This window comes from Hemitrygon akajei, chromosome 7 (genome assembly GCF_048418815.1).
Source record: "Hemitrygon akajei chromosome 7, sHemAka1.3, whole genome shotgun sequence".
NCBI classification, from domain to species: domain Eukaryota; kingdom Metazoa; phylum Chordata; class Chondrichthyes; order Myliobatiformes; family Dasyatidae; genus Hemitrygon; species Hemitrygon akajei.
The window spans coordinates 54,285,992-54,313,298 of NC_133130.1; the positions used below are offsets into that span (position 1 = coordinate 54,285,992).

General features: G+C 40.5%; 2 protein-coding genes across 7 annotated transcripts in view; one reads left to right on the plus strand and one right to left on the minus strand.

The window, feature by feature from the left end:
- The window catches only part of lpgat1 (lysophosphatidylglycerol acyltransferase 1), a 75,669-nt gene extending 51,071 nt beyond the window's left edge, over positions 1-24,598 (minus strand). Inside the window, exons 1-5 of one of the 4 annotated variants that reach the window (XM_073050893.1) lie at positions 24,484-24,598; positions 23,803-23,999; positions 22,096-22,356; positions 6,332-6,450; positions 1,973-2,068 (exon numbers count right to left, since the gene is read on the minus strand). In XM_073050893.1, the coding sequence (XP_072906994.1) occupies positions 1,973-2,068; positions 6,332-6,450; positions 22,096-22,333 (453 nt within the window). In that variant the 5' untranslated portion in view covers positions 22,334-22,356; positions 23,803-23,999; positions 24,484-24,598. Of the gene's footprint in view, positions 1-1,972; positions 2,069-6,331; positions 6,451-22,095; positions 22,357-23,802; positions 24,000-24,206; positions 24,438-24,483 lie in introns of those variants that run through there. The other 3 variants (XM_073050896.1, XM_073050895.1, XM_073050894.1) reach the window with 3 other exon arrangements.
- A 56-nt stretch (positions 24,599-24,654) lies between these two features.
- nek2 (NIMA-related kinase 2) overlaps positions 24,655-27,307 on the plus strand; it is a 65,354-nt gene continuing 62,701 nt past the window's right edge. The window contains exons 1-2 of one of the 3 annotated variants that reach the window (XM_073050890.1): positions 24,658-24,798; positions 27,018-27,113. The gene's annotated coding sequence lies outside the window, so the exon portion shown is untranslated. Of the gene's footprint in view, positions 24,799-24,857; positions 25,000-27,017; positions 27,114-27,307 lie in introns of those variants that run through there. The other 2 variants (XM_073050891.1, XM_073050892.1) reach the window with 2 other exon arrangements.

The window sequence follows — 27,307 nt, forward strand, 5'->3', positions numbered from 1 at the left end:
AAGTTACAATTCGGAGTACTAATGAATTTAATTACGTAGGCATCACTCATACCATGCTTGTGATGCTGGGGCTGCACAAGTGAGCTTTGCACTGCACCTGGCGTACATCCATGCAGTTGGGCGTGACAGGAAACGTGACTTTGATGCTGACCGGAGACCATCAGTCATCAGGAAATGAAGGAAAACGATCATTCACTTAGGTAAAGGTATTGCTGAATCAATGAATTTTGTCAAAAACAACAGGCCATTTGCCAGCCTTTCACCATTTTATTCGATGTTAATTGATCTGTATTTCAGTACTTTTAACCAACTCGTCAAAATACATTATATATATATTTGTATTGCGAACAAAATGCTCACCAATTCTGTCTTGAAATTTTTGAATGGCCTCGATAACTATTGTATTTTGATAAAATTTCAGATTTCCACAACCCTGATTCCATTATTGACTGGTCCAGGCCTGATTTTTAAGATTTCAGGCCTTCCGTCATCTTCCATTAAGGGAATCTGATTACTAACAGTGAAGGGGCGAGCAAGAAAATTGGAAGAGGAAAATTACAGTGATAGATAAACTAATCTGAAGGTTTTACAACTTTCTCAAATATTTTATAACATTTTCAGATTGAAATTAGGTTAGAATATTTTCTCTACATTCACTAGTTCAACTATGATTATTCCATCAGATAAGATTGAATACATGTATAGCACCAACAAAATTATGTTTCCACTCACTAACAAAGAAAACCAACTATTTCTTACTGATGCAAATCCACTTTCATAAATCTTTTGTCATCTTTACAATGAACCTAAACTGCTGAACATTTGACAACATCACCTACCATCATGCAGAATACATACAACCTGGCAGCTCCTGATCATAATCGCTAAAATGCAAGAAACCAATCAGCCTGAGATGTTCCCTGACTTACCAATTGCTTACAGCTTCTTTTTACAATTATTTTTATACCTCAAATTTCCACCAGCTTTTATTTTGCTCAATGAGGTTTCAAGATTCAGGTTTGGAAATGCCAGAAATGGCCAAGGAGTTAAAATGAGATGCTTTCACTCCTTTAATAAGAACTATGAAGAATTTGAAGTCCAATTGCTTTGAATGTTACAATGAAACTTAAGATTTGGAGGATGCAATCATTGAAAACATTGTATAAAGGAAGTTCAAGTTGATCATTTTCCCTGAATAACGTCATTTGCTACATTTTAAAAATAACTGATCAGTGGCATGTGTTCAGGGACAGTGCTTCAGTGTGGATAATGCAAGCGGGCTGAAGCAACTCAAGTGGGTCACGCAGCATCCATGGAGGGGAATTGACAGTCAACATTTTGGGATGAGACCACTCATCCGAGCTGGACTTCCAGATGAAGGATGCTGATCAACTGTCCATTCCCCCCTTCATAGATGTTGCCTGATCTCCGACTGCTTGTTGTTCTAATCCAAATGTAACATCTGCAGTCTCTTGCGTCTGTAAGATGGTGTGGTTGCCAATTAATAATGCAAGCACGTATCCACAGTTAGTCATCCATCATAATGACTGTATTTTAGTTCAAACAGAAACTGTTAATTTACAAGACAAAATGGAAATGATGTAAATACTCAGCAGGTCAGCTGGAATAGGGATTTTGACGGCACCATAAATCTGACATAATCGTGGCTAGTCTGTGCATGAGCACTTCTGAACCCAAATTCAATAAATGTCAGGTCGCATTGGACAGGGGTTCAGTGACAAGATTTCAGTCTTTCCTATGGATAGACCTAGCAGCTTAATAGTACAAGCTTAAGTCTATCTGATGCAAGAGTGCATTTACATAACTTTATAACTCTTAATACACATATTCCAGAATAATTTTCATAACTGTACAAGCAAAATGCTCTGCAGTGAGGAGGTTTTTTAAAAAAAAACTTGGAATAACCACAAACATTTGTGCAACTAATTAACAAGAGAAATATTTCTCTCACCTGCTTAATGAAGAAGTCCCCATGGATGAATGAAACGATACCAAAGTTTGTAAACTTAAAAATATATTCCATTAGCCACATCATGTGGCAAACTACCTGTTGGATGAAGAAAAACAGAGTTCAGTATCAGAAAATAATGGCAGTGGAGGACAATTGCTGGAAATAGTCAGTAAATAAGAGGATATTAGGACAAAGGGTTTGAAGTTCCCAGAAGGAGCTACTTTGAAAGTGTAAACTAATTAGGAATCCTATGAGGATAAATGCAACAGTCTATTTGCTTGCTCAAAGCAACCACTTCTAATGTGTTTTCCTATTTAAAATCATATGCAGTCCCAAAGGATAGTTTAGTTTTTCCCATTGGCACCTCTAGAAACAATGTCTGTTTCTTGTTCTACCACTGCATGTCCGTTTACTAGCACTATTGACTACACTGTCAAAAAAACCCCTTCTCACCTCCCATTACTTTTCAGATCAGCCTTTTTCTCTTTTTTAAAAAAAAAACTGTTTTGTCTTTTTTTTAAAAACTCAACCTTTCTCCAACTTTGTAACTGCTGAAACCTGGGTTTCATCTAATAAGCAGTGATGCTTTACTCCATGTCGATAATGTCCCGCTGAATATTTTTCTGGTATTTTCTGTTTTACCAAAACCCTTCTCACATTCCAGTTGGTCTAATTTGGTGATATACCTCCAGCAAGACAAAGTTAATCTAAAAATACTAGTCTGGAAATTAAAGGGTTACCCAATCTTGAAAGCAAATCCTAACCCAAATTTAATCTGATCATGGTCAATCTGAAGTTAACCCCTTTATGTTTTTCCTCTACAACTACCCTGACCACTGAGGTAAACAGAACAATCTCCAACATGCCATTGGTCTGTTTGAGAATGAAACATTAAATATTGATCAAAAAAATACAGGACACATGCAGTAACACTAAGCAGAATAGCCCCCTGACCTGGATAAAGTATAAACTGGTTGACATGATAGAGTCTGTACCAACAGTATTTAATGGAAAGAGGAGAATTATTGAGGAAGCCAAAGGATTTTAATGCTTTAGAAAACAATGAAGTGTAGAAAGACCTTGCCTATAATGAGGGTGAGAAAAAAATATAAGAGCAGTTATTGAGAATGTGAGGAAAATAAAGCAGGATTATATAAAATGGAGGTGCTTGATAATCAGTGTGGACTCGGTGAGTTAAAGGGTCTGTTTCCATGGTGCACGACAAACTCAATTTAAGTGCAGTACAGCTTAACAATGGCATTTATCTGATCATATGCCATTAATCAATGTGTTTGACCGTCAAAATACAAGGTAAATCCAATTGCCACTATAGAAATATTTTGTTCACATTTACTGATCTCCCAAAGACAACAGATTTCACATCGTACAAGTCAGTGATGAACCTGACTGACTGATTCTATGTTTTGAAAGGCAGAGATATACTCTCCTACAAGTGGCCAATATTCTTCACCCATCTGATCTTGTATATGATGAAGAATCTGGAGACCCGTTGGGTTATTATGTGCTGATGCATTCACACACAATACCCAGCCTGTTACAATAAAAACATGATTCATCAAGTTAACTTCATAGTCAATGCTGACATGCCACTTTATTAATTGTAGCAGATTAGACAGAAGTTGCCAACTTGAACATCAGTGAGAGGGGGTCAGAGTCTGTCTTGTTGGAAAGGGCTAGTTCTTTGCATATGTGGTAATCTTCACCAATAAATCTCATCCGGTCATATGTGCCAATCAATCCTTGACTGCAATGTTGAAACTTTAGGAAAGAAAATCGGATCTTTTGTGGGGATAACTTGGTGAGCTTTCTTGTTAGCTTTAAGAGTGAAGTAACACAAGCATGAAAAAAAACACCAAAGATAACTGTCCTGTTATTATTGCATGTCAAATTGATTTCCCGGACTTACATTAAATAACGTTTTCCTTCATTCAACAATTAAAAGGATGCACAAGCAAGACAGTGAAAATCAATACATTCTCTTGTAAATACTGATAATTTTTTGCTGGAGACTATATGGGCACTGTTAATGCAGCCTGCCAAAAAAATTAGACCATAAGACACAGATAGAATTAGGCCATTCAGCCCATTGAGTCCACTCCGCCATTTCATCATGGCTGATCCCAGATCCCATTCAACCCCATACACCTGGCCTCTCTCTATATCCCTTGATGCCCCACCCAATCAGGAATCTATCAACTTTTGCTTTGAATGTACCCATGGACTTGGTCTCCACAGCCGTCAATAGCAGACCATTCCACAGATTCACCACTCTTTGGCTTAAAAAAAAATTCCTCCTTACTTCTGTTCTAAATGGCTGCCCCTCAATTTTGAGGCTGTGCACTCTAGTTTTTGGTACCCCCTCCAGAGGAAACAACCTCTCCACATGCACCGTAGCTAGTCCTTTCAACATTCGGTAGGTTTCAATGAGATCCCCACACATTCTTCTAAACTCCAGTGAGTACAGGCCCAAAGATGCCAAATGCTCCTCATATGTTAACCCCTTCATTCACAGAACCATCCTCGTGACAACTGCAAAAATTTGGCCACACTTTGGAACTTAAAAGTAACAGTAAACAATATAATGTAATATTCAACTACCTTAAACTCTTGTTCAATGGTGACAAAAAATTCTTATGAAAAACCCATTTTGAAATTTCATTAGTTATTCTAATAATCATCAGCTTTTCAACAAAGCAGCTTAAATGAACAGGGAAGGCAGTGTGAAGTTAACCAACCTGATGTTTCACTGAGCATTAAAATACTTCCACCACAGAGTGTTACAGGTCATATCCGAGGATAAAACTTAAGTAGTGGAGAACCCAGAAATACTTAATGCAATTAAATAACAAGGTGAAGTCTTAAAAAAAAAACACTGACTAAAAGTAGAAGATGTACTTTTCATACACCTCAGACCTTGTGGAAAGCTAGTGCAGAAATTGCAGGGGCCTTGGCAGAGGTAAGTAAAACATCCTTCGCCACAGGTGAGGTGTCGGAGGACTGAAGGATTGCTAATCTTGTTCCATTGTTCAGAGAGAATCCAAGAATAAGTTGGGAAACTTTAGGCCAGTGAGCCTAAAGTCAGTAGCAGGTAAGTTATTGCAAGGTATTCTATGGAACCAGATATAAAGAATATACAGGGTATACAAAGTACATACAGGATAGACAGGGCCAATTAGAGATCGTCAACATGGTGTTGTGCATGGCTGGTCATGTCTAACCAATATTATAAGAATTTTTCGAGGAAGTTACCAGGGAGCTTGATGAAGGCAGGGGATGTTGTCTACATGGCCTTTAGCAAGGCCTTTTTTTGAGGAACTGCATGGGAGACAGGTCAAGAACATTCTGGATGGGGTAGTAAACTAGATCAGGCATTGGCTTTGTGAGATAAGCCAGAGAGTGGCAGTAGATGGTTGCCTCACTGACTGGAGGCCTGTGACTAGTGGCGTGCCACAGGGGCTGTGCTGGGTTAGTTGTTTGTCATCCATGTCAATCATCTGGACGATGATGTGGTAAACAGGATCAGCAAATTTGCGGATGAGGGGGTGCAGTGGGCAGCTAGGAAAACTATCAAAACTTGCAGTGGGATCTGGACCAGCTGGAAAAATCTGGGCTGAAAAACGGCAGACAAGTCTGAGGTGTTGCACTTTGGCATGACCAACCAGGATAGGACTTGAACGGTGAGCGCTAGGGGATTAGAATGTACGGTAGAACAAAGGTATCTGGGAATAAAGGTCCATAATTCCCTGAACATGATGTCGCAGATGAATAGGGTCATGAGAGCTTTTGGCACATTAACCTCATAAATCACAGTATTGAGTACAGGAGTTGGGATGTTATGTAGAAGAGGTTAGTAAGGCTGAATTTGGAGTATTGTGTGCAGTTTTGGTCACCAACCTACAGAAAAGATGTAAACAAATTTGAAAGCATGCAGAGAAATCTTACAAGGATGTTGCCAGGACTCGAGAACCTAAGTTCCTGAGTTATCGGGAAAGGTTGAATACGTTTGGACTTTATTCCCTTGAGCGCAGGGAAATGAGGGAAGATTTGAAAATTATGAGGGACATCGATAGGGTAAATGCAAGGAGGCATTTCCCACTGGGGTTGGGTGAAACTAGAATTAGGGGTCGTAGGTTAAGGGTAAAATATTTAAGGGAAATCCATGAGGGAAACTCTTCACTGTGACTATGACTTCATGTAAAGCAACAACAAACTGTGTTTGTGCTGCCTTTGAGAATCATGGTCAAGAATTTTATGGAAGCAAACTAAAAAGGGGGACATTGCGGTATAATATGAGCAAGAAACATTGATGAGCTCACAGAAATGGGTTTAGAACCTCACCGTTCCTTTGTCTTGCAAGCACATCATGAGGGTGCAGACATCACCTGTCGCCTGATGGTTCACCAAGACTACCGTTTCATCTTCGGTAACTGCTTTTACATCATCTCCCCATTCAACCACTAGGAAAGAAAGAAACTTGTAGCAAGAAATGTCCAGAAAAATAATCATTCAATCTAGACAAGTTATAGTGTTCTCACTTCTCTGCCTACCCTTCTCAATGATTCTTCAAACAAGCAGTTGAGGAAAAGAATTCATCATGTTTCAGTTCAGTAAACATGATTCCACTTGGACTTGCATTCCTCCAATGCACCGGTTTACTTTTGAATAACACTGACTGAAGCACAAGATGTGATAACAGGCTATCAGAATCAGAGACAAGAAAATCTGCAGATGCTGGAAATCTAAGCAACAAACTCAAAATGCTCGAGGGACTCAGCAGGCCAGGCAGCATCAACAGAAAAGAGTAGGCAGTTGATGTTTTGGGCTGAGACCCTTCTTCAGGACTGTAAAACATTAGGAGGAAGGGTCTCACCCTGAAACTCCCACTGTTTACTCTTTTCCTCAGACGCTGGCTGGTCCGCTGGTATCAGAATCAGGTTTAATGTCACTGGCATATGTCATGAAATTTGTTTCGCAGCAGCAGCACATTGCAATGTATAACAATAAAAACTATGAATTACAAGTATATAAAAATTAAATAGGTGCTGCAAAAAGAGAACAAAGAAAATACTGAGATAGTGCACATAGATTCATTGTGCATTTAGAAACCTGACGGTTGAGGGGAAGAAGCTGTTCCTGAAATGTTGGGTGTCTTCAGGTTCCTGAACCTCCTCCTTGGTGGTAGCAATGAGAAGAGGGCATGTCCTGGGTGACTGGAGTCCTTAATGATAAATGCCACCTTTTTGAGGCCTCTCTTTTGGAAGGTGTTCTGAATCCTGGGGAGGCTAATGCCCAGGATAGAGTTGGCTGAGCTTACAAGTTTCTGCATCCCTTTCCAATCCTGTGCAGTGGCCTCTCCACATCAGACAGTAATGCAACCAGTTAGAACGCTCTCCATGGTACATCTGTAGAGACTTGAGAGTGTCACTGGTGACATACTAATTCTCCTCAAACTCCTAACTCTCTGCTATTTTTCCAAGTATTTTATTTTTCTCACGTGCAGCCATCTAGTGAAATATCCTGTGAGAGGAAAACTGACAGGAAGGAGAGATTACAGTAAAAACAGTTTCTTTGTTTTAAAGTTGCAGGGTGGTAACACTCAAGGTCACCAATGAAATGATTCCAACTTGCTTTGAAGAGGTGAAAACTAAGTCATGATAAATTTTAGACAATTCTTGATAAATCTGTAATTCTAAAGTATCTCTTTGTTTCTTGATAGTTGTTTATTGCTCACAAATGTTGTGATAAAAGATGCTATCAGCAGGAAGCACGTTGCACAGAAGTTTCACAAATCTGCACCAGTTTTCCTTTATTAACTCAATTTTTGTTTTCTCCCGATTATTATTTCTAGAATTATCACTGCAACAAAACTTGACTGGTGTGCAAATGTGTGTAACATTTGTTACTTCCTAGTCATCTGTTACCACCATAAGAGTGCATGGGAAAATTATGGGCAGCTCTTCCATGATTTCCACCTGCACGTGTCTGGAGCTCACAGCATTTATTTATGTCAGTCACTCTAACCAACCTCTAAAGCTAACCTCTCTAAGTTTAAGCGTGCCACATACTTTCAAGTTCACTGCACTTCCTGCCCCTTCCGAGAGTCACTCACTTACTAACCTGAACTCACAGCATACACTAATCGTAGAAACCCGGAACCTCCTTCATACCCATTGTGACTGCAACTGCTATAGCAAGGGTCATGTACAAATATACACTGCATTTGTTTTTGAAAATTATATACAGGAATGTAACTTCTGGTTCTATAATTTAAGCAAGGACCTTATATTTTCCCAAAGACCTGTTCACGTACTTTTCTTGACATGCTGTCTGATGACCTTCACGAAATAATGAATCAAACAAAAAAAAAGGGCCAAGTAAATTAATTAAGATAAGCAAAGGAATCACTGGATGATTTTGGCTGCTTTTAATAAGCCCTACATGGGTAAATGCACATGAAGCCAACTCATGAATAAGCCAAGCACTGTAAGTACCAATCATCAGAGGGGCCATAAATTACATAATCAAAGAAAGGAAACTTAAGTATGTATTGTCCTTGAATATGTCTCAATGTGTGGGAGGTTTTGGTGCAAATAGAAAATTCTGCCACGGACTTGGCCCAAAACACATCCCTGCTCCTTTTATTCAGGCCCACTCGCAAACAAACAGAAGGAGACCAAATGTGAAACGCAGAACTACTGACCTTGCGCCGGTTCATAAAAATATTGTGTCTGACTACAGGAGGGAAAGTCAGGTTTTTTTTCTCTGAAAATTATTGTGCGGGGAATTGGTTTGAGGGAAGCCAGCAGTGCTGTGAAAGCACTCCTCACCGACTTCAAAAAAAAGTTACCCACAATGTAATCTACGGCTCTTTCCTAATATCAACCATACTGGACCTTCGCCATCCAGCAACAATGAATAGCCTGAGTTGTTGTGAAGAACTCAAAGACAAAAGATGCCAAATTCAAAATTTAATTAAAATAAAGATTTTGGTACATAAAGGACTAAGCTGGTTGAAATTTGAAACAAAAAATATTTTAAAGCACATACAAATAAATGCACAAACCTTTACTCTTTATGCTCGAGGTTTATTGAGCGATTAAGCTATGCAAACAAATGTGTCTTTGTAATGTCCTTCAGGCCGTTTATAGGCTGAGCTGCAGGAAATTTCCATCTTCCAGAAGGACAAGTTGTGTAGCTCAACATACATTAAGAACTGACCTTGGAATCAACTCAAACTCATTTCTCAGTACACTCCTGTGATCAGATGTAAAAATTGCTCATGTCACTTACCGCAAATTCCTGAAGGTCATCCAGCCCCATAATGTAAATCTTAATTAAAAGGTTATTTCAGTTAGAGTGATAAAATAATTAATTTCAGAATCATCTTGACTAACAACCGAATTGCTAAGGCATTGAAGGCTACAGAGCTAATGTGGTAAATGAGATTCCAGTACACAGAGCTGATGGGACTGAGGGCCTACTTCTATGCTATAAAAAGTCCATCTCTGAAGTTCCATCAGGATGTGTATCAAAAGGGATATCTGAGGCCGTACACATCTCAGTAAACCATGCCATTCCTACTGCTCAGATGGCACCTCAGATGCTGAATTGTATGCAGTTCTTAAATTTTTAAAAAAATGGATTATGAACTGCAATATGTCCTTTTGTGAACCAACTAGCAGAACATCTGTTGTCTGAAGGAATTAGTGTCAGGAGCTAGACTAAATGTCTATTATGAGCAAAGGCCAAGACTGGTATGCGTGGTGTTGGAAGGAAAGAATAGAACATGCAACATAACCCATTACTAAGAGTATGGAGAAGTTAGCAAATCAATTTGTACCGTGGAGATAAACCATGCAGTTCTCCAGTTGCAGCCCTCTGGCTGGACTCTAGAATATACACAAATGATTAGATTACTGTATCAATACATCACAAATTCTGGAAGTTAATTATAAGATAAAGAAAAACAGGCTACAACACAACCTAGTAGAAGACGACTGACATCACAGCTGTCTTTCACAGCTTGAAGGTCATCTCACTGTTACAAGCAGTCGGGGTCCTGCTCTTGTCTGCATTTAAAAAGACAGCAGACAGGATTCATTGAACGAAAAGAGGGAGTGACACCATAAATAAATCACGCAGAACAAAAAATTCCTCAAGCATTTCTAAAGCTGCTTCTTCTACTGCAAGTTTTTCCAAAACAATCTGAATCAGAATGAGCAATGCCCGATTTCCATATTAGCACATAACATAATTACATATTTTAAAAATAATCCCTTAGTTTATAAACTGTAGTTGAGCATAGTAAACTAGTTAAAAAGGATAATGGGGCAGAAATCAATGATGTAAAGAAAGTTATATTCAACACTGAATCTAGGAGCAAAGATACCCAGGATAAAATAAGGCACAGCAGAAGAGATTGGGAACATCCAATCTAATCCCCTGCCTCCATGATTTTCCACTCTGTAATACTCATATCATACTGATAAGACTGCTTTCTTTATTACAACTATCACTGCTTCTTTGTAGTTAATTCAGCATTAATTGATGCTTTTATTGACAGCAAAAATTTTTTTTAAATTGTATTTAATCCATTATTCTTGCATTGTATTATGATTACATCAATTTTCCACAGGAGCTCAAAGGCTGCAACAATGAAAATTAAGTCGTGTACCCTATCTTGACAAAAGTGACACAGTCTGGTGAAATTCAACTGTTGCTCAACAGCTGGCTATACTATCAGCTTTGCAGACAAATGTGACTTTACTACATTACAGAAGTCAGAATATCAGAAAGTAGAATAATTGTCAGCAAACAAAAGCTCAAAGTAAAATTTATTATCAAAGTATATACCGGTATGTCACCTGATATGTGTTTTCTTGTGGGCGTACTCAGCAAATCCAAGAACCAGAATACAATCAATGAAAAACTGCACACAACAGGACAGACAAATGGCCAATGTGCAAAAGGCAGCATAATATACAAAAGAGAAAAAGAAATAATAATAATAAGCAAGAAATATCAAGAACATGAGATAAAGAGTCTTTGAAAGTGAGTCCAGAGGTTGTGAGAACAGTTCACTAATGGGGCAAGTGAAGTTATCCCCACTGGTTCAAGAATGTGATGGCTGAGGGGTAATAACTGTTCCTGAACCTGGTGGTGAGAGTCCCGAGGCTCCTGTACCTTCTCCCTGAAGGTAGCAGCGAGAAGAGAGCGTGGCCTGGGTGGTGGGGATCCCTGATGATCCATGCTGCTTTCCTGTGACAGTGCACCGTGCAGATATGCTTAACTGTGGGGAAGATTTTACCCGTGACAGTATTGAATGCCAAGCTGCAGTTGATGTGAAGCAGACGTGCTGGTCGGCAAGTTGGAGTGGATCTTTATAATAAAAAAATCTGCAAACGATGTACAAGACCAGATTCTAACCATGAATTAAAACACAATATATCTGATTTAAAAAGAGACAGTTTTAAAACTGCACAACAGAACCCCCTTTTCTTTGGTTCCATAAAATCATTAGAAAGAAATTTCAACTTGGCTGAAGTTTTTTGAACGATTGATTATATTTCTGCCTCAGTGTAGTTTATTACAATACAACTAGGGCTGAGATCTTGGTTAGTAGTAGCTGTAATAAGATGCTCAGGTAGTAGAAAACTTGCTTGGCTAAAGTTTTCTCTATGGCCATTAGAATGATCTATCTATTGGAACTCACCTAAACTTGTTACATGAAACTATCAACAGCCTGAACCACACTAGCATTGTGCTTTAGGTAAATTAGTACTGATACACATCTTGTGATAGCCAATGAGCCACCCACTGGAAAGACTTTGGGTGTACTGTATTCTTCTGGCATGATGACTTCCTAACATCTACTCATCTTCCCTCATATTCTTCTGACAGTTGAGGCACACATTTAGGGAAATGCTACCGTGACTGGCTGGTCTACTTGGCTTGAAAATCTGTGAAGCTGACAGTGGGTGCAAAGGCCAGAAACTGATTCATTCTCTAACATGAATATTCCATCCCTTCCATTGTCAGCATACTCCTTGCATAAAAACATTCGTCCTCCCATAAAGCAGAACTTAAAATAGCTTTATAGGCTTAAACATGACAGAATTTTTCAGAAGCATTTAAAAGTTACCATGCAACCACAGAGGGGACAATAAACAAAATAATGCTGATGGGGTGAAGTTTAATGAGAGGAGGCTACACAGCACAAAAACTGGCACAGACCAACTCGGGCCCAAGGGTCAGCTTCAATGCGAAAAATTCTACAACCAATACAAGAACAAGGGACTGGCCTTAATATGAAGATAGGTGGAGGGGCAGGTAGTGTTGAGGAAACAGGTAGGCTGCAGTATTTAGACAGATTAGGAGAATGGGCAAGAAAGTGGCAAATGAAATACAATGTTGGAAAATGCATGGTCATGCACTTTGGTAGTAGAAATAAATGAGCAGACTATCTTCTAAATGGGGAGAAAATCCAGGAATCTGAGATGCAGAGGGACTTCGAAGTCCTTGTGCAGAACAACCTGAAGGTTAATTTGCTGGTAGAGCTGGTAGTGAGGAATGCAAATGCCACGTTAGCATTAATTTCAAGAGGTCTGGACTACAAGAGCAAGGATGTGATGCTGAGGCTTTATAAGGCACTGGTGAGGTCTCACCTTGAGAATTGTGAACAGTTTTGTGCCCCTCATCTTGGAAAAGATGAGCTGGCATTGGAAACCGTCCAGAGTCGGTTCACAAGGATGATTTTCAGGAATCAAAAGGTTATCATTAGAGGGACGTTTGATGGCTCTGGGTCTGCACTCACTGGAATTCAGAAGGATGAAGGGGGATCTCATTGAAACCTTTTGAATGTTGAAAGGCCTAGACAGAGTAGGTGTGGAAAGGATGTTTCCCATGGTGGGAGAGTCTAGGACAAGAGGGTGCAGCCTGAAGATAGAGGGGCATCCTTTCAGAACAGAGATGTGGAGAGATTTCTTTAGCCAAAGGGTGGTAAATTTGTTGCCACGTGCAGCTGTGGAGGCCAGGTTGTTGGGTGTATTTAAGGCAGAGATTGATATGCTCTTGATTGGACATGGCATCAAAGGTTATGGGGAGGGAGCCAGGAACTGGGGTTGGGGAGGAAGGAAAAAAAGGATCAGCCATGATTGAATGGCGGAGCAGACTTGATGGGCCAGATGGCCTAATAATGCACCTATGTCTTAAGGTCTTAATAGCATTAATGAGTAAGTTTTCCAGAAAAAAACATTTAAAGATAAAAACACCTGAGAATTATTAAAAGATGAATTTTAAAGTGATATTAATTTCCTTCATGACTGCAATTCTCAAAGTATAAAGTGCAAATATCATGATGAATCAGAAAATAATGGGGAAAGAAAGCTTCAGTCATGGAAGGGAAGCACCAACCTATGCATGGTGGTTGGTCAGAAACAGTAACTTGCTTTTCAATCTTGAGTGGGGGTTTAATTTACTCTCATTGGGGGCTAGGGGAGTAAAGCCGAGTTTGTCTTGCAAGATGAACTTTGAACAGCACAGGACCATATTATTACTGCTATGTAAGCCGGGTTCAGTTCCGCCACATTCTCCCCATGCACCTGTGGATTTCCTCCACATTCAAAAGCCACGTGTTAGTAGATGAATTGGTCACATAGGAGTAATTAGGTAGTGCCTCACTGGGCCAGAAGGTCCTGTTACACGTTGCATCTCTAAATAACTCCTGATCATTGAAGTGGACTTAGATAAAGATGCATGATTAATGATTTCTGTTCTGTCGAGACAAGTGTTAAAGTTTCATTCACAGTTAATTTAAACTGTTTTAAAATCCTTATTTTTACTCAGTCTAGAGTCAGCATGTACTGACAATTTCCAACTCTCCCAGCTGATGACCTATTAGCAAGTAGAGAAGTTAATTTCTATTGTTGGATTGGCGACTGTACAAAACAAACAACATTTCATTGCTGACCCTCACATTGCACACTGCATGAGATCACTGTCCACTGTTTTAAAAAGTCTTGAAGTGCAGCATTCATGACACTTTTTCACAAAACAGCACAAGGATTACTCCAGGTAGTTTGCACCTGTCACAATGCTGGGCATTGTTCCATCGGATTAATCATTAGACTAGAATTATCACACAGTATAAAAAGTATCAGTAATTGTAAACTACTATTATTCTCTTTAAATCTTACAAATAACAGGCGCTTCTGATCTACTGACCCTACAGGAGCAACCTTTCAATTACACTTCCTTCAACACTAAAGGCCTTTAGCAGGCCTTCCCCCTCTTTTTAACTGGCCTCAAAAGTCTAGAGTCTCATTACAAAGAACAAAAGGTCAGAATGAAGCAGTGTGCATCTTTCACTTCAGATTTGCCATAGTGTGAAACATAAATCAGCACTGAATAGATGATGGATAAATTTGATCAAGTTCACACAGCAACGGGTAACATTTATATTTTATCTCCCACTGGGAAGCAGAGTTAAAGTGTGTGATGTAGAAAACAATCAACGTAAAGCCAGAAAGAAAGGGAAAAGGAGACCACTCCACAAGCATGGATCTGCAGATTGCACAACAGACCAAGATAATAAAGTTACAAAATTGCAGAGACAATAAGGAAAAAATAAGATTAAGAAAATATTAAAAATTAAATGTCAAGTATCGTTATAGCAGGCAAATGAACAAACTATTGAAATGTCAAATGGGATGTGAGCAAGCAATTTAAGTTACTGAGATATCTCCCCCCCCCCCCCCAGAAATCACATTTAATTAATAATATTGTTGAATTATTGGGGGTAACCAGCTGAAATGCCAGGTGAGGTCATTTTTTCTGCGTGTCTACAATCACGGAACACAAGCCCTCAGCCCGAGTTAACTTCAGACATAACCTGTGAAAGTGGTTACATGCATAGCACCACGGTTAAAATATGGTGTTAGCACTCAAAAATCAAAAAGTAAATGGCATAATGGCTACTACGTAAAGCACAGAGCCTACCAGAAGCCGTGGATAATGTCTGAGAAAGCGTACAGAGGACCAACCAGCTAAACATTTAGTATGGTGGTATGGCAACTCGAAGCAGGCTTATGTTATTGTGGTCTTGCTTCATAAATTCACTGGAGCAGTTCAGGAAAATATGGAGCTCATGACAGGGAATCTTCTTAAAGAAAAATATCACTCCTGCTCAACATTAGTAGTTTTTGCATATTTTTGCTATGACCGTCTCTGATCAAATTAAATAGCTAACAAATTATATTATTCGAATCTGTATTGCATTATGCTAATCCTTCATGTAATATTGGAATATTCTTCAGCTTTTCAGGAAAAATAAATGTTCAAATATCTGTTCAATCAGGAGAAGCTACTGGTTTAACTCTAGCTGATTCTGCTCGAGGTTAGGTAAATGGGTCACCATTAATAATAGGAGGGAAACAGGAAGTTCAGGCACTGTACTTACCAGGACATTGTGGAAAGTTGCCAAGTAGCACTCCCACATCAAAACCATGGAAACAGAGTGGAGTGCAGCTCTGAACAATATATTAATGTGCAAAAACAAAACCTGAAAAATCTTTAAAAAGGATAAATAAATCTGGACGAAGTCTTGACTAATGTTCACTACTTATGCATTCCCTAACTAAATAGCTAATTTTAGAAATAAGGAATTAATGAAAATATACTTTGCTACTCCTTTCGGTTAAAAATGCACTTTGGTCAGCAATAAGGTAGAATCACCTTCTGCCAACAACTAACAACAAGAAACTCTTGAATCAAGAGAAAAACATTTGCTCAAACAGTATATAAAAAGCTCAGTCTTACTAGGTACCAAAGGACAAGACAAAACATCAAAACTGAAAAGAAGCCAATGCAGTCTAGCAATGACAGGCAACTGACAGAATTTGATATGCAAAGTAGTTTTCATATCATTGGGAATTCACACAAGACACCAGCCAGAAGAGCATTGGTTTAGTGCAAGTGTACAACTGTAAAGTTCATGGGTTGAAATAAGGACTATAACCAGAAAATACCTTAAAGTGAAAGCAAGCAGTTTTGATATCGAAAGCTGAAATTGGAATGGAAGAAGTTGCAAACTATCTGGTTCAACATAATACAAATGTTAGGCAAAGATAGACACAGTGATGGCTCTGAGTTGATTTTAAACTATCACACATAACTATTCAATATTCTTCCAGAAAAAATATTACAGCTCGCTAAGACTGGTGATTAAACAAAAAGCAAACTGATAATGCAAAGGCAGTTGAGGGATCAGAATGCAGTGAAAAGGAAGAGCTTGACACCACTAAGTCAATTTGTCCAAATGGTGTCACTGGAGGGCAATACCAGAAGGGCCTAGGATGAGATAAGTTAAGGAAACTACGTAGGTTACGAAAGTTAAGAACTTTTTAAAAGCTATTATTAATGCTTTTTGAGATAGTGATTTAGATGCATATCATATTTTTTACTGAGTTAAGTATTGTATGTAATTAGTTTTGCTACAACAAGTGTATGGGACATTGGAAAAAAGTTGAATTTCCCCATGGGGATGAATAAAGTATCTATCTATCTATCTATCTAGGGAAGGATGCCATTGAACTGGCTAATTATAAAAGAAAACAAAGCAAGGGCTGTCCAACTGACCCATGAGATAGAACAACATTTTAGTTGAGGTAAGGAAGGCAGAAGTAGGCGGCTTGATCATTTAGGAGCTATAGGTCAATTTGCTCAAAACACAAGAGCAGAATTTGGCTGTTCAGTATATTGAGTCTGCTCTGCCATTCAATCATGGCTGATTTAAATTTTCCCCTTCAATCACGATCTCCTCCCTTTCCCCCCATACACCTTTACTAATCAAGAACCCATCAACCACATTAAATATACCTAGTTATTTACGCCCCCCCCCCCCAAACCAGGATCTGTAGCAATGAATTGGCCACCCTCTAGCTAAGGAAATTCCTCCTGATCTCTGTTCTAAAGGGATACCCTTTTACTCTGAGCTTGTGTCCTCTGATCCTAGACTCTCCCACTAACGTAAACATCTTCTTCAAATCCACTCTCTCCAGACCTTTCAATATTATGTAGGTTTCAATGAGATTCTGCCTGCCCTTCCCCCTCCCCCACTTATCTCTTTTTAAAACTCTAGCAAGTATAGGTTCAAAGTCTTCAAACACTTCTGTTAACTCATTTCCATGGTCACTCTTGTAAACCACCTCTAGACCCTTTCCAAATTCAGCACATCCTTTATCAGAAATGAGGCCCAAAATGGCTCATGATAGATTAGATATGGTCTGACCAACACCTTTTAATGCCTGAACATTACATACTTTCTTTTATATTCTAGCTCTCTTGTAATTAATATTAACAATGCATTTGCCTTCCTTACTACTGATTCAATCAGGAAATTAACTTTTTGAGGAATCCTACAGCGAAACTCAAGTCCACTTGTACCTCTGATTTCTGAATTCTTTCCCCATTTAGAAAATAGTGTACATCTTTATTCCTTCAAGTTCATGACCATACACTTCACTATTTTGTATTCCATCTACCACTTCTTTGCTCATTCTCTTAATCTGTTTAAGTCCTACTGCAGACTCCCTGACCCTCCAGTTAACTTTGTATCATCTGCAAACCTGGCTACAAAGCCATCAATTCAGTTACCCACATCATTAACGGACAACCTGAAAATCAGCTGACCCAACATCAACATCTTTGCCAACGCCAACATTCAGCCAGTCTTCTGCTATAATAGCATCTTTCCTGTAATACCATGGGCTCTTATCATCTGCAGCAGCCTCAAGTATGACACCTTGCCAAAGGCCTTCTGAAAATCCAAGTAACCAACATCCTTTGTCCATCCTGCCTGTTATTTCCTCAAATAATTCCAACAGATTTGTCAGGCAAGATTTCCCCTCAAGGAAACCATGCTGACATTAACTAATTTTATTATGTGCCTCAATGTAACAAAAGCCTCATCCTTAATAATGGACTCCAAAATCTTACCAACCACTGAAGTCAGGCTAACTGTCCTGTAACATACTGCCTTTTGCCTCTCACTCTTCTTAAAGAGTGGAATGAATTTTGATCAGCTCCTCTCTCATGTCTCTGTGGTTAACATTATACAACTGCAATACTGATCATTTCTGATTTTAGTTTCTCTGTCTCAAGTTGCAAGGTGAATTCTATCATATTATAATCACAGCCTCCCAAGAATTTCTTGACCTTAAACTCCCGAATCAAATCTGGTTCACTGTCACGTCAAGTCTATTGTAATTTAACTATATACACATATACCCTCAAATGAGACGTTTCTCCGAACCAGGGTATAAAGCACTGTAGTATGCATAACATATAACTTATGAAAGTAAGGATGAAATCTACAGATGGAGTACACAATAAACAAACTTAAGTGCATAAATATTGTAAAGTACAGAACAATGCGACAGGGAGTTCAGAAGCCTAATGGCCCGAGGGAAGAAACTATATCCCATCCTGACCGTTCTCGTTTTTATGCATCAGAGTCTCCTGCCTGATGGCAGGAAGTCAACAAGGATAGCGGATGATGGGTGGGATCTCTATTGATACGAAGGGCCCTGTGTACACAGTGGTCCTGATAAATGTCCGAGATAGATGGTAGGGAGACCCCTGTGATCCTGTCAGCCATTCTCACAGTCCTTTGTAGGGATTTCCAGTCCAACACTCAACTGCTCCCATACCAGACAGAGATGCAACTTGTCAAAACACTCTCAATAATGCTCCAGTAAAACACAGTTAAGGTGGGGGAAACAGCCTCCCTTTCCTCAATCTCCTGAGGAAGTGGAGACACTGCTGTGCCTTCTTGTTCAGGGAGGCAATATTAAGGGACAGGTGATGTCGTCCGTGATGTGAACTCCCAGGAACAGGGGCCATGTATTCATGGAGGCAGATGGTTCAGCTGTTCCTCAAGTCCACAATGATTTTCTCAGTCTTCTCCATGTTCAGATTTAGGTGGTTGTTCTCGCACCAATCCACCAGCTGCTCCATTTCCTCTCTGTACTCCGACTTATTATTGTTGTTGTTGTGGAGACTATCGACTGTCGTGTCATCCACAAACCCAACGTTCTGGTTTCAGCTGAATCCTGCGACACAGTCATGTGTCAGCAGCAGGCTGAGCACACGGCCCTGGGGAGTGCAAGTGCTCGGCGTAACAGGACTAGATGCTCTGCTGCCCACACAGACTGACTGTGGTCTTTCCATTAAGAAATCCAGGATCCAGTTGCAGAGGGAGGTGTTGAGGCCAAGTGAGGGCAGTTTCCTTACCACTTTCTGGGGTACGATGATGTTAAAAGCCAAAGTGAAGTACAGTAGCCTGGCGTACAAGACCCCATTTTCCAGGTGAGACAGGGCAGAGGCAATTGATTTGCCAGTGGGTCGATTCGAGCGATAAGCGAACTGGAAAGGGTCCAGTACAGCTGGAAGAATGAATGAAGACGTGAGCAATGGCAAAGCTGATTTAAAGGATGAGCAGTTCTGGTGCATTGCAAAGCCAGAACGTAACGTGTTCAAGATGCTTTTGGAATTGGGCATGCAGTTGGAGTGAGCGATTTGGAGAGGAGTCAGGGTGGAGGAGTTTTGAAGCTCATCCACCTAACCGGAGTGTGAGGCTGGATCGATCCAAGTGTGGGGTCGATTTGGAAAGGTCATGAACGGCTTCGGGCTGGGCAAGAGTCTAGGCCTGGAGCATATCACTGGCCGGTGAGGTCTAGGCCTGGGGCATATCACTGGCCGGTGAGGTCTAGGCCTGGGGCATATCACTGGCCGGTGAGGTCTAGGCCTGGGGCATATCACTGGCCGGTGAGGTCTAGGCCTGGGGCATATCACTGGCCGGTGAGGTCTAGGCCTGGAGCATATCACTGGCCGGTGAGGTCTAGGCCTGGAGCATATCACTGGCCGGTGAGGTCTAGGCCTGGAGCATATCACTGCACCGGGGCTCAGGTCCTAAGACGAGGCACAATCCGGTGTTTGGATATTTGAATGCTGGTCTGGATAGACAGGAATCGCAGGGTGTCAGAGCTGGAGGTAAGGGTCAGGCTGATTTCACTCACTCTCCTGTGATGCTCACTCCTCTTTCCGTGGCACCGAGGCTCTAAGTCTGCTCCGGCTCCAGCTCCTACATGCTTCGTGTCTGCGAGCTTCATGGAAATTTGCCCACTACATGATGAACTGCGACCAAGGCTTGAACCGCCAGGTCCTCCTGACCTCAGTTTCAGCCAGACGAGCATCCGCTCCCCTGGGGAAGGGGTGCCAGCCTCACCAGCACTTTGTTCTCTGCATCAAACCAGGCATAAAAGACATTCAGCCTGCTGGCCTGGTCACTCGCACACAGGGTAGTCTGTACTCCTCTGAATTCCCTGCCATGCGTGCCTCATGTCTCTGGCACTGCAGAAGTGGCTGTAAACTCTGAGATGCTCCCATTCTGCCTTCCTGAAGGAGTGGGAAAGCTCAGTTCTTTCTTCCCTGAGAGCTGTCACCTCGCCTGATCATCACCATCCCTGAGCCATGAACATCACCCAATCCAATGGTTCTGGGCTGGACCGCAAGCTGCTCTAAAAAAAGCATAGGTATCCTACAAATGCCTTCTCTTGGGACCCAGCCTGATTTTCTTTGTCTACCTGCATACTGAAGCTCCTCATAACGATGTAACATTGACTTTCTTACATGCCCTGTCTATCTCCTGTTGTCATTTGTACCTCACATCCTGGCTTGTATACAAATCCCATTGGGGTATTTTTCCCTTGCAGTGTCTTAATGCTACCAACATCTTGCCAAGGATTGATTATATTTACCAGTAGAGCCATTGACCATCTGCCAGTCATTTCAATAGAAAGTGTATCCTTGGATGTTTAGTTTCCAGTTGTGATCTTCTTCCAGCCATGACTCTCTGAAGATTACGCTATGCTACTTGCCAATTTCTAATTGCGCTACAAGTTCATCTATACTGCGTCCGCTATTCACCACCCCTCTTCTCAAATTTGTCTTTATGTCGTCTGAAGTTAAATTCTTACCCCTTCCTAAGCGTTGTCTCTTTTTGTGGATGAGTGACACAAAAGTGGATAGAAAAAATTGTTGCACTTTGAAAGAAAAATTAAGTGTAAAAAAAAATCAATACTACTTTAAAAATTGTTTAACATAATATGGCATTCTCCAGCAACAATGCCGTTTATTTTCCATTCCCAATTGCCCTGAATGAAAAACACAATTTGGTACTAAACACATTGAAAAGACAGGTGAGGATGTAAAAATCCATACACTGCTACTGTATCCATGCACCTGAAGTTTTGCTAAAATGGCTAAAGCTTCATTTTTCTCCACAATTGACAGTTAGTTTAATAATTTCTCCAAGCCCATGGGGAACTGGGAAGATAAAGAGTAACATAGGATCACATTTTTTACACCTCATTGTGCCATTTCCAAATTCTTGGATTAAAACCAGCCAACAAAAAGATGTGCCAAATGGAATAAATAAAAAAAGGGGGGAAAAAACAAAGCAAGAAATTCCAAGTACTTAACCAGACTAATAATAGCAGTGACAAAACCTGGATATAGTAGCAGTGTTTGGATTTTTATATCCTCACCTGTTTTTCTTAAGTTATGAATATATTTTTATTATTCAAAAAGAATTAGATTCCAAGGAGAATCTATGGGTAAGGTGGTATTGTTTATTATCAAAAAACTAACTTTCACCCCGTTACTTAGAAATTGACATTTTACCAAAAAAACTTACAAATAATGATTGCTTACTGAAGCCCTTGTACATTTCTCCACATTTCATTTAAAAGTGTCAAGTTAAGATTCTGAGTGGACTGGATATTGTTTAGTTTTGTTTCTCCACTTGAGCAAAGAAAAACATGAAAATATTCTTGCTGCTTATTGATCATACTACATCACTAGGTAATAAATTAATGGACCAAACTATCTCTGAACCTTCCCAATAACAGAATAGATAAGGGCTGGGTTTGAGAAGTTCAAAAACAAGTCTCTTTGCTAACCACTTCAGATACAACCACTATACAGACATCAAAACGTGACACATTTAGCAGTGCAGGATGTACACACAATTCCCAAAGTCTTACCTGTGTACCCTGCTGTCCAGCCCCATGAAGACACCATAGCCAGTAGCCATTTGAACATTATCCCTTCAATACGCCAGAACAGTTTACTGTTTAGTAATCTCAGAGGCTGAAGGGCTAATAAATACAAAACATAGGATGGAATGGCGACCAAATTGTTGATGATCATAAACACAAATCGGATTGACCCTTTCACCAATATCCAGCTGCTGCACAGTATTTCTTTCTGAGTTATTGCCATGCTTCTACTGTTGCTGTCCGGCCCTGTAGAGACAATTGTACAACATTAAAAATATTATAAATTATGCAAAAACATAAGAAGAGGCTTGATAACAAGTTTTAAATGTCCTGTAATAATCTGACAGATTAGAATAGGGCTGATGATAGCAGGCAAAGGGACTGCTGCTAAGAGTATTGATATCCAAAACATGTAAAAGGTGGTCATAAAATTTAAAACACGTTTGCAATTAGTCTATAAAATATTTGTTCAATCTTGCAATGCTGAACTTTACTAAGTAAAATTCAGCTGTTATAGATTTTGAAATGACAAATGGAAGGGTCCTGGGGGCAAAGCAACAGTTATTCAAATCAGAACCAAAATTAAACCACGCAAAAATCTCCTCGAAATAAACATGGCACCTTTATCTGGCATTCCGAGGCTGTAGCAATTCTCCATTATTTGAGTGTGATCTGCAGCTAGAAGTATTAAAGTAATACTGTTGACTGACAGTGGCACAAAACCGCAAGGGAATTCCGTCTGAACGCTGCAAAGTATTTATGTTGAACACAGACAAGTGCATTCACTTTTTGAAACACTAAAGTTTATTTGGAATAGGCCACTGAAGCGTTTTAAACGTGCATTGAAATAGTCCGGAATTAGCCAAACACCGTGATACTGAGGGACAGTGGCCGAAGAATCCGTAACTAAGAGACAAAGTATCCCTTAGGGACAAAAGGGACAGGGTTAGGTCCGAGACAAGGAGAACTTAGAAAGCGTAGGAAGTTTTTTTTTCCAAATTCGCCTTTACAAAGGGCGGCACACAGTCAGACATCCAGTGCACTGGAGGTGACGATCAATGGATTTTTGGGTATTGAGGGATATTGGTTTGGAAGCAGTCAGTGCAATTTTAAATCAACATGCCAAGGTCCAAACAAAGAACACTTATAAATTAAATGTGAAACATTAAATATTTATCTCTCCACTAATATTTGTTGTGAAACCGCAAAAAGCCATATCTTACGTATACCGACAATAACGAGAAGGAAGGTGATTTGTGGGAAGTAAAGCTAGCATTATTTAACACAAGAAAACATCAAATGTTCACTTGGGGAAAACACCTTCGAAAATTTTTTTTGCAACGAAGGCTTAGTTAGAAACAGTGCACGCCCAAAATGAGTTACTACTTTTTTTAAAAATTCTGTTTTCTTAAGATCGGTGTTAAAACAACGTAACTCGAATTACAAGGGACAAAAATAAAAGTTTACAGTTTCAGCCTGTATGCTCGTTAGTAAATATGCACAGCGAACCTTGCAATTACACGTGCAAGGGTGCACTTTACCCCTTGTCACGATTGCAAAGTAATTTACTTGATTATTTTAATAATTTGTGATAAATTTCCCCCAGATTTCATTCGGGAAATGTGACCAAGCAGCACCTAAATTAGGATATCTGAACCCTCATTCAAAGAGATGTTTTAAAGAGAATCTTACCTATGTTGTTTGTGGACCAGTATATGAAAATTGGTTTGAGATAGATGAAGGAAACAGAGAGGACGCCGGATGGTTACTATTGTGGTAGCTGGGGGTTCATGGGCTGATCGCCTGGGCTGTTACTCATAGATATAACGAGGATAAGCAGCGGCTGCCTGGAGCCACAGGGCCAAGAAGCTGGTTTCCTTACTCATGTCCTGACAAGAATGATAAAACATGAAATGAATACAAATAAACCATCCGGTGTTAATTCGTTCGCAATGATCCTATCTAACAAGTGGCTAACTGGCCCTTCCCTTACTCACGGCCGTTCCCAGTTTTGCAAAAATATGCTTCAAGTCTATGATATCTACTTTCAAGCCGATCAAGTACAACATTAAGCCGACACTATTTCATTCTTGCACCTTCCAGTATGTAAAAAGATACAAATAATCTCGCGATAGTGATCTCACGATTCACCCAAGGCAACGATATAAAACGATTCAGTTCGTCCCCAATGCGAGAAAATAAAGAGAGAAAAAAAACAGGAAACTCCTTTTTCAAAACCACCCGGTTGTTTCACTGTCTGGAGATTTTTGCCCCCCACTATCCAAATTGAGGGAAGTAGGCGGCTAGATGACATTGGGAATCACGTGGCTCGCAGATCCTGGCCCTGCAGCACGCCGTGCGCTGCGCACTCACCGCCCGACGCCCCCGAACCTCGAGCCCCGACACATTCCGCCCTCACAACGCTCTCCGTGTCTCCCCGGCCTGCACGTAAGCTGCCATAGCCGCATGCCCCACCTCTCTCTGCACGCATTACGCGCCACGCAAGGCGTGCCTCCGACCCGGCCGTGTTCGGGCACGGGAGGAACTGAGTACGTCTAAAAAATAATCACAAACTCCGAGGCCACTGCCATCTGGAGCGACTCATTCCGTCCTCGCAAACGGAACACCGCAGGTCTACGGGAGCAATTGGCATCCAGTGATGCCCGTCACGGTGAAAACCAATACGAGGTATTGCCCCGTTAAATGATTAAAATCATTGGGGATCACGAGTGAAGGCTCTGTCTGGTTTCTCAGACGGAGACACAATATGCCTGAATATTACTTCGTAAAAGAAAGGGAAGCACCTCCCCAGGGTTGAATGAAACTGAGACATGCACTAGGTAAAGTTATACTGGAGGAACTCAGCGGATTTGCATATTTCTTCAATAGGTACGTTTAATGTCAGAGTAATTCTTTTTCTTCACATCCATAAGATCAGAGGAATGCCCCAAAGAATGAATGACAGAACCCCAAAGCCCCCCAGCTCCTTCCTCCCCACACAATCAGCAGCAAGGCAACGACCCCCACCCCCACCAGCAAAAAAAAACATCTGCACCCTCCAAGAGCGCTGGAGCGTGCAGCAAAACATCAATAAAGACACAGGCTTGCAGCACCCCAAAGACTACCGTTCACCCAGTAATTTGAAATACCACATCTCTTCCTAACAAGGGAAAAAGAGGTGTCCCTGTTTCACAGCGAGAGGGGAGACGTGAAACAATCGGCTGATTTATGGGCGAGTTTTGCCCCCACAAAAGCTGCTTGACTTGCTGAGTTTTCCCAAGCAGCTTTTTTCTTTGTTCCAAATTCCAGCATCTGCAGTCCTCTTGTCAATGAGAGAAATATTCCGTAGAATAGGTTGCTCTTGTGGAGTAAGAGCACTGACGCTTGGCCAAAAAAAAGCACACCCTAGCAACATTTAAATGCTAATGCTATTTAAACAGGTATTAAAATCTCATTGTTCTGAGTATATTGGTTGTATAAATTATTGCTAGAATGTGCACCAATAAAGAGAGATAGCCAGGTGCAGAGAAAAGCCTTAGGCTGCATCTCATTCCAGAACTGTATGTCCGTGTTGGAAAATAATGGATTCAATTATTATGTTATCAATCTGCTCCAAGTTCGAGGCACTGTCGATGGCTTAGTTGTATGAGGGTGAAGGCACAAGAGTACATGGCAATAGTGGTACCTGACTTCTAGTGAGGCGTACTTAGAAACACTTCTTTAGGCATAGATGTGAATACACAAACATGTTCTCTCCAGATCAGTGATGGCAGGGAAAGGTTGCAGGTCATCCTAGAGGAGAAGGATTGAGAGATTGGATTTGTTGTTCATATTAGTACTAAAATGAGGAATGAGAGGTCCTGCAACTTGAATTTGGGGAGCTATGTAGCAGAATGAAATAAAGACCTCAGTTATAATTTCTGGATTACTTCCTGTGCCATGCCTCCATGCATATAGGAATAAGTAGATAGGTCAGATTCAGGTATCGCTGAAGAGGATGTGCAGGAGGTAGCGCTTGGAATCCGTACAAGCTGGACAGGATACACTTAAATTTGAATCATTACATGAAATTTTGCTGAAGCTGGTGGTGAGGGGTTAAGATAATTTGACAGCAGAATGGGAAACTGAGTAGGAGTGGGATAGAGGGTGCGGAACAGACAAACAGAAAGGAGAACTGAGTCAACTGGCATGTGAAAGACATACAAGGGAAATGGTGGGGCCTGCTGGAATGCAAGGGGGGAGGGGGGGTCACTTAAATACAGTAAATAGGAGGGAGAAACCGGCACGAAATGGCACCACCACTCAAGATTAAGGAAAATCACAAATTATTTTGTAAATTTATAAGAGTAACAGGGTGTTCAGGGGAAGAGTAAGAACCAAAGTAGCAATGTGTGCATAGAACCCTAGGATGTAGTTGAGGACTTATATTTGATTTAATGTCACTTAAAGTGAAGACTTACATTTGATTTGATAGCTCTGGGCCTGTACTCGTTAGAGTCTAGAAGAAAGAGGGAGGAGGAGGCATCTTATTGAAACGTAGTGAATATTGAAAAGTTTATATAGAGAGAACATGGAGAGACTAGGACTAGAGGGCACAGCCCCAGAAATGAAGGATGTCCTTTAGAACAGGGATGAGAAGGAATTTTAGCCAGAGGATGGTAAATCTGTGGAATTCATTGCCACGGAGAGCTGTAGAGGGAAAGTCATTGGAGATATTTAAAGTGGAGTTTGATAGGTTCTTGATTAGTAGACACATCAAAGGTTATGGGGAGAAGGCAGGAGAATGAGGTTGAGAGGGAAGTCAGCTTTGATCAAATGGCAGTGCAGGCTGAATGGCGTAATTCTGTTCCTGTGTCTTATGGTCTTTTGTCTTAACTGAAAGCCTCTCACCTGTATTCTATATGTAGAAAGACATCATAGTTGGAACCTGGACATGGGGGCCTGAGATACAAGGAGCAGTTGCCTGGAACGTAGGAGATGGAGCGGTGGGTGACCTGATAGAGGTACATTGGATTCTGGTGAATTGGGACACATTAGGACCAGTACAATTTGGTCCAACTAAGCAGCTATGCCATTTAGCTGAAATAGCTAATTTAGCAAATAGCTAAAAAGGTACAGTATATAAAAAAAACAAACTATTGTTTACCTGAGTAACAAATGGTGTATTTAAATGAAATACAGAACAAGTCAAGTCAAG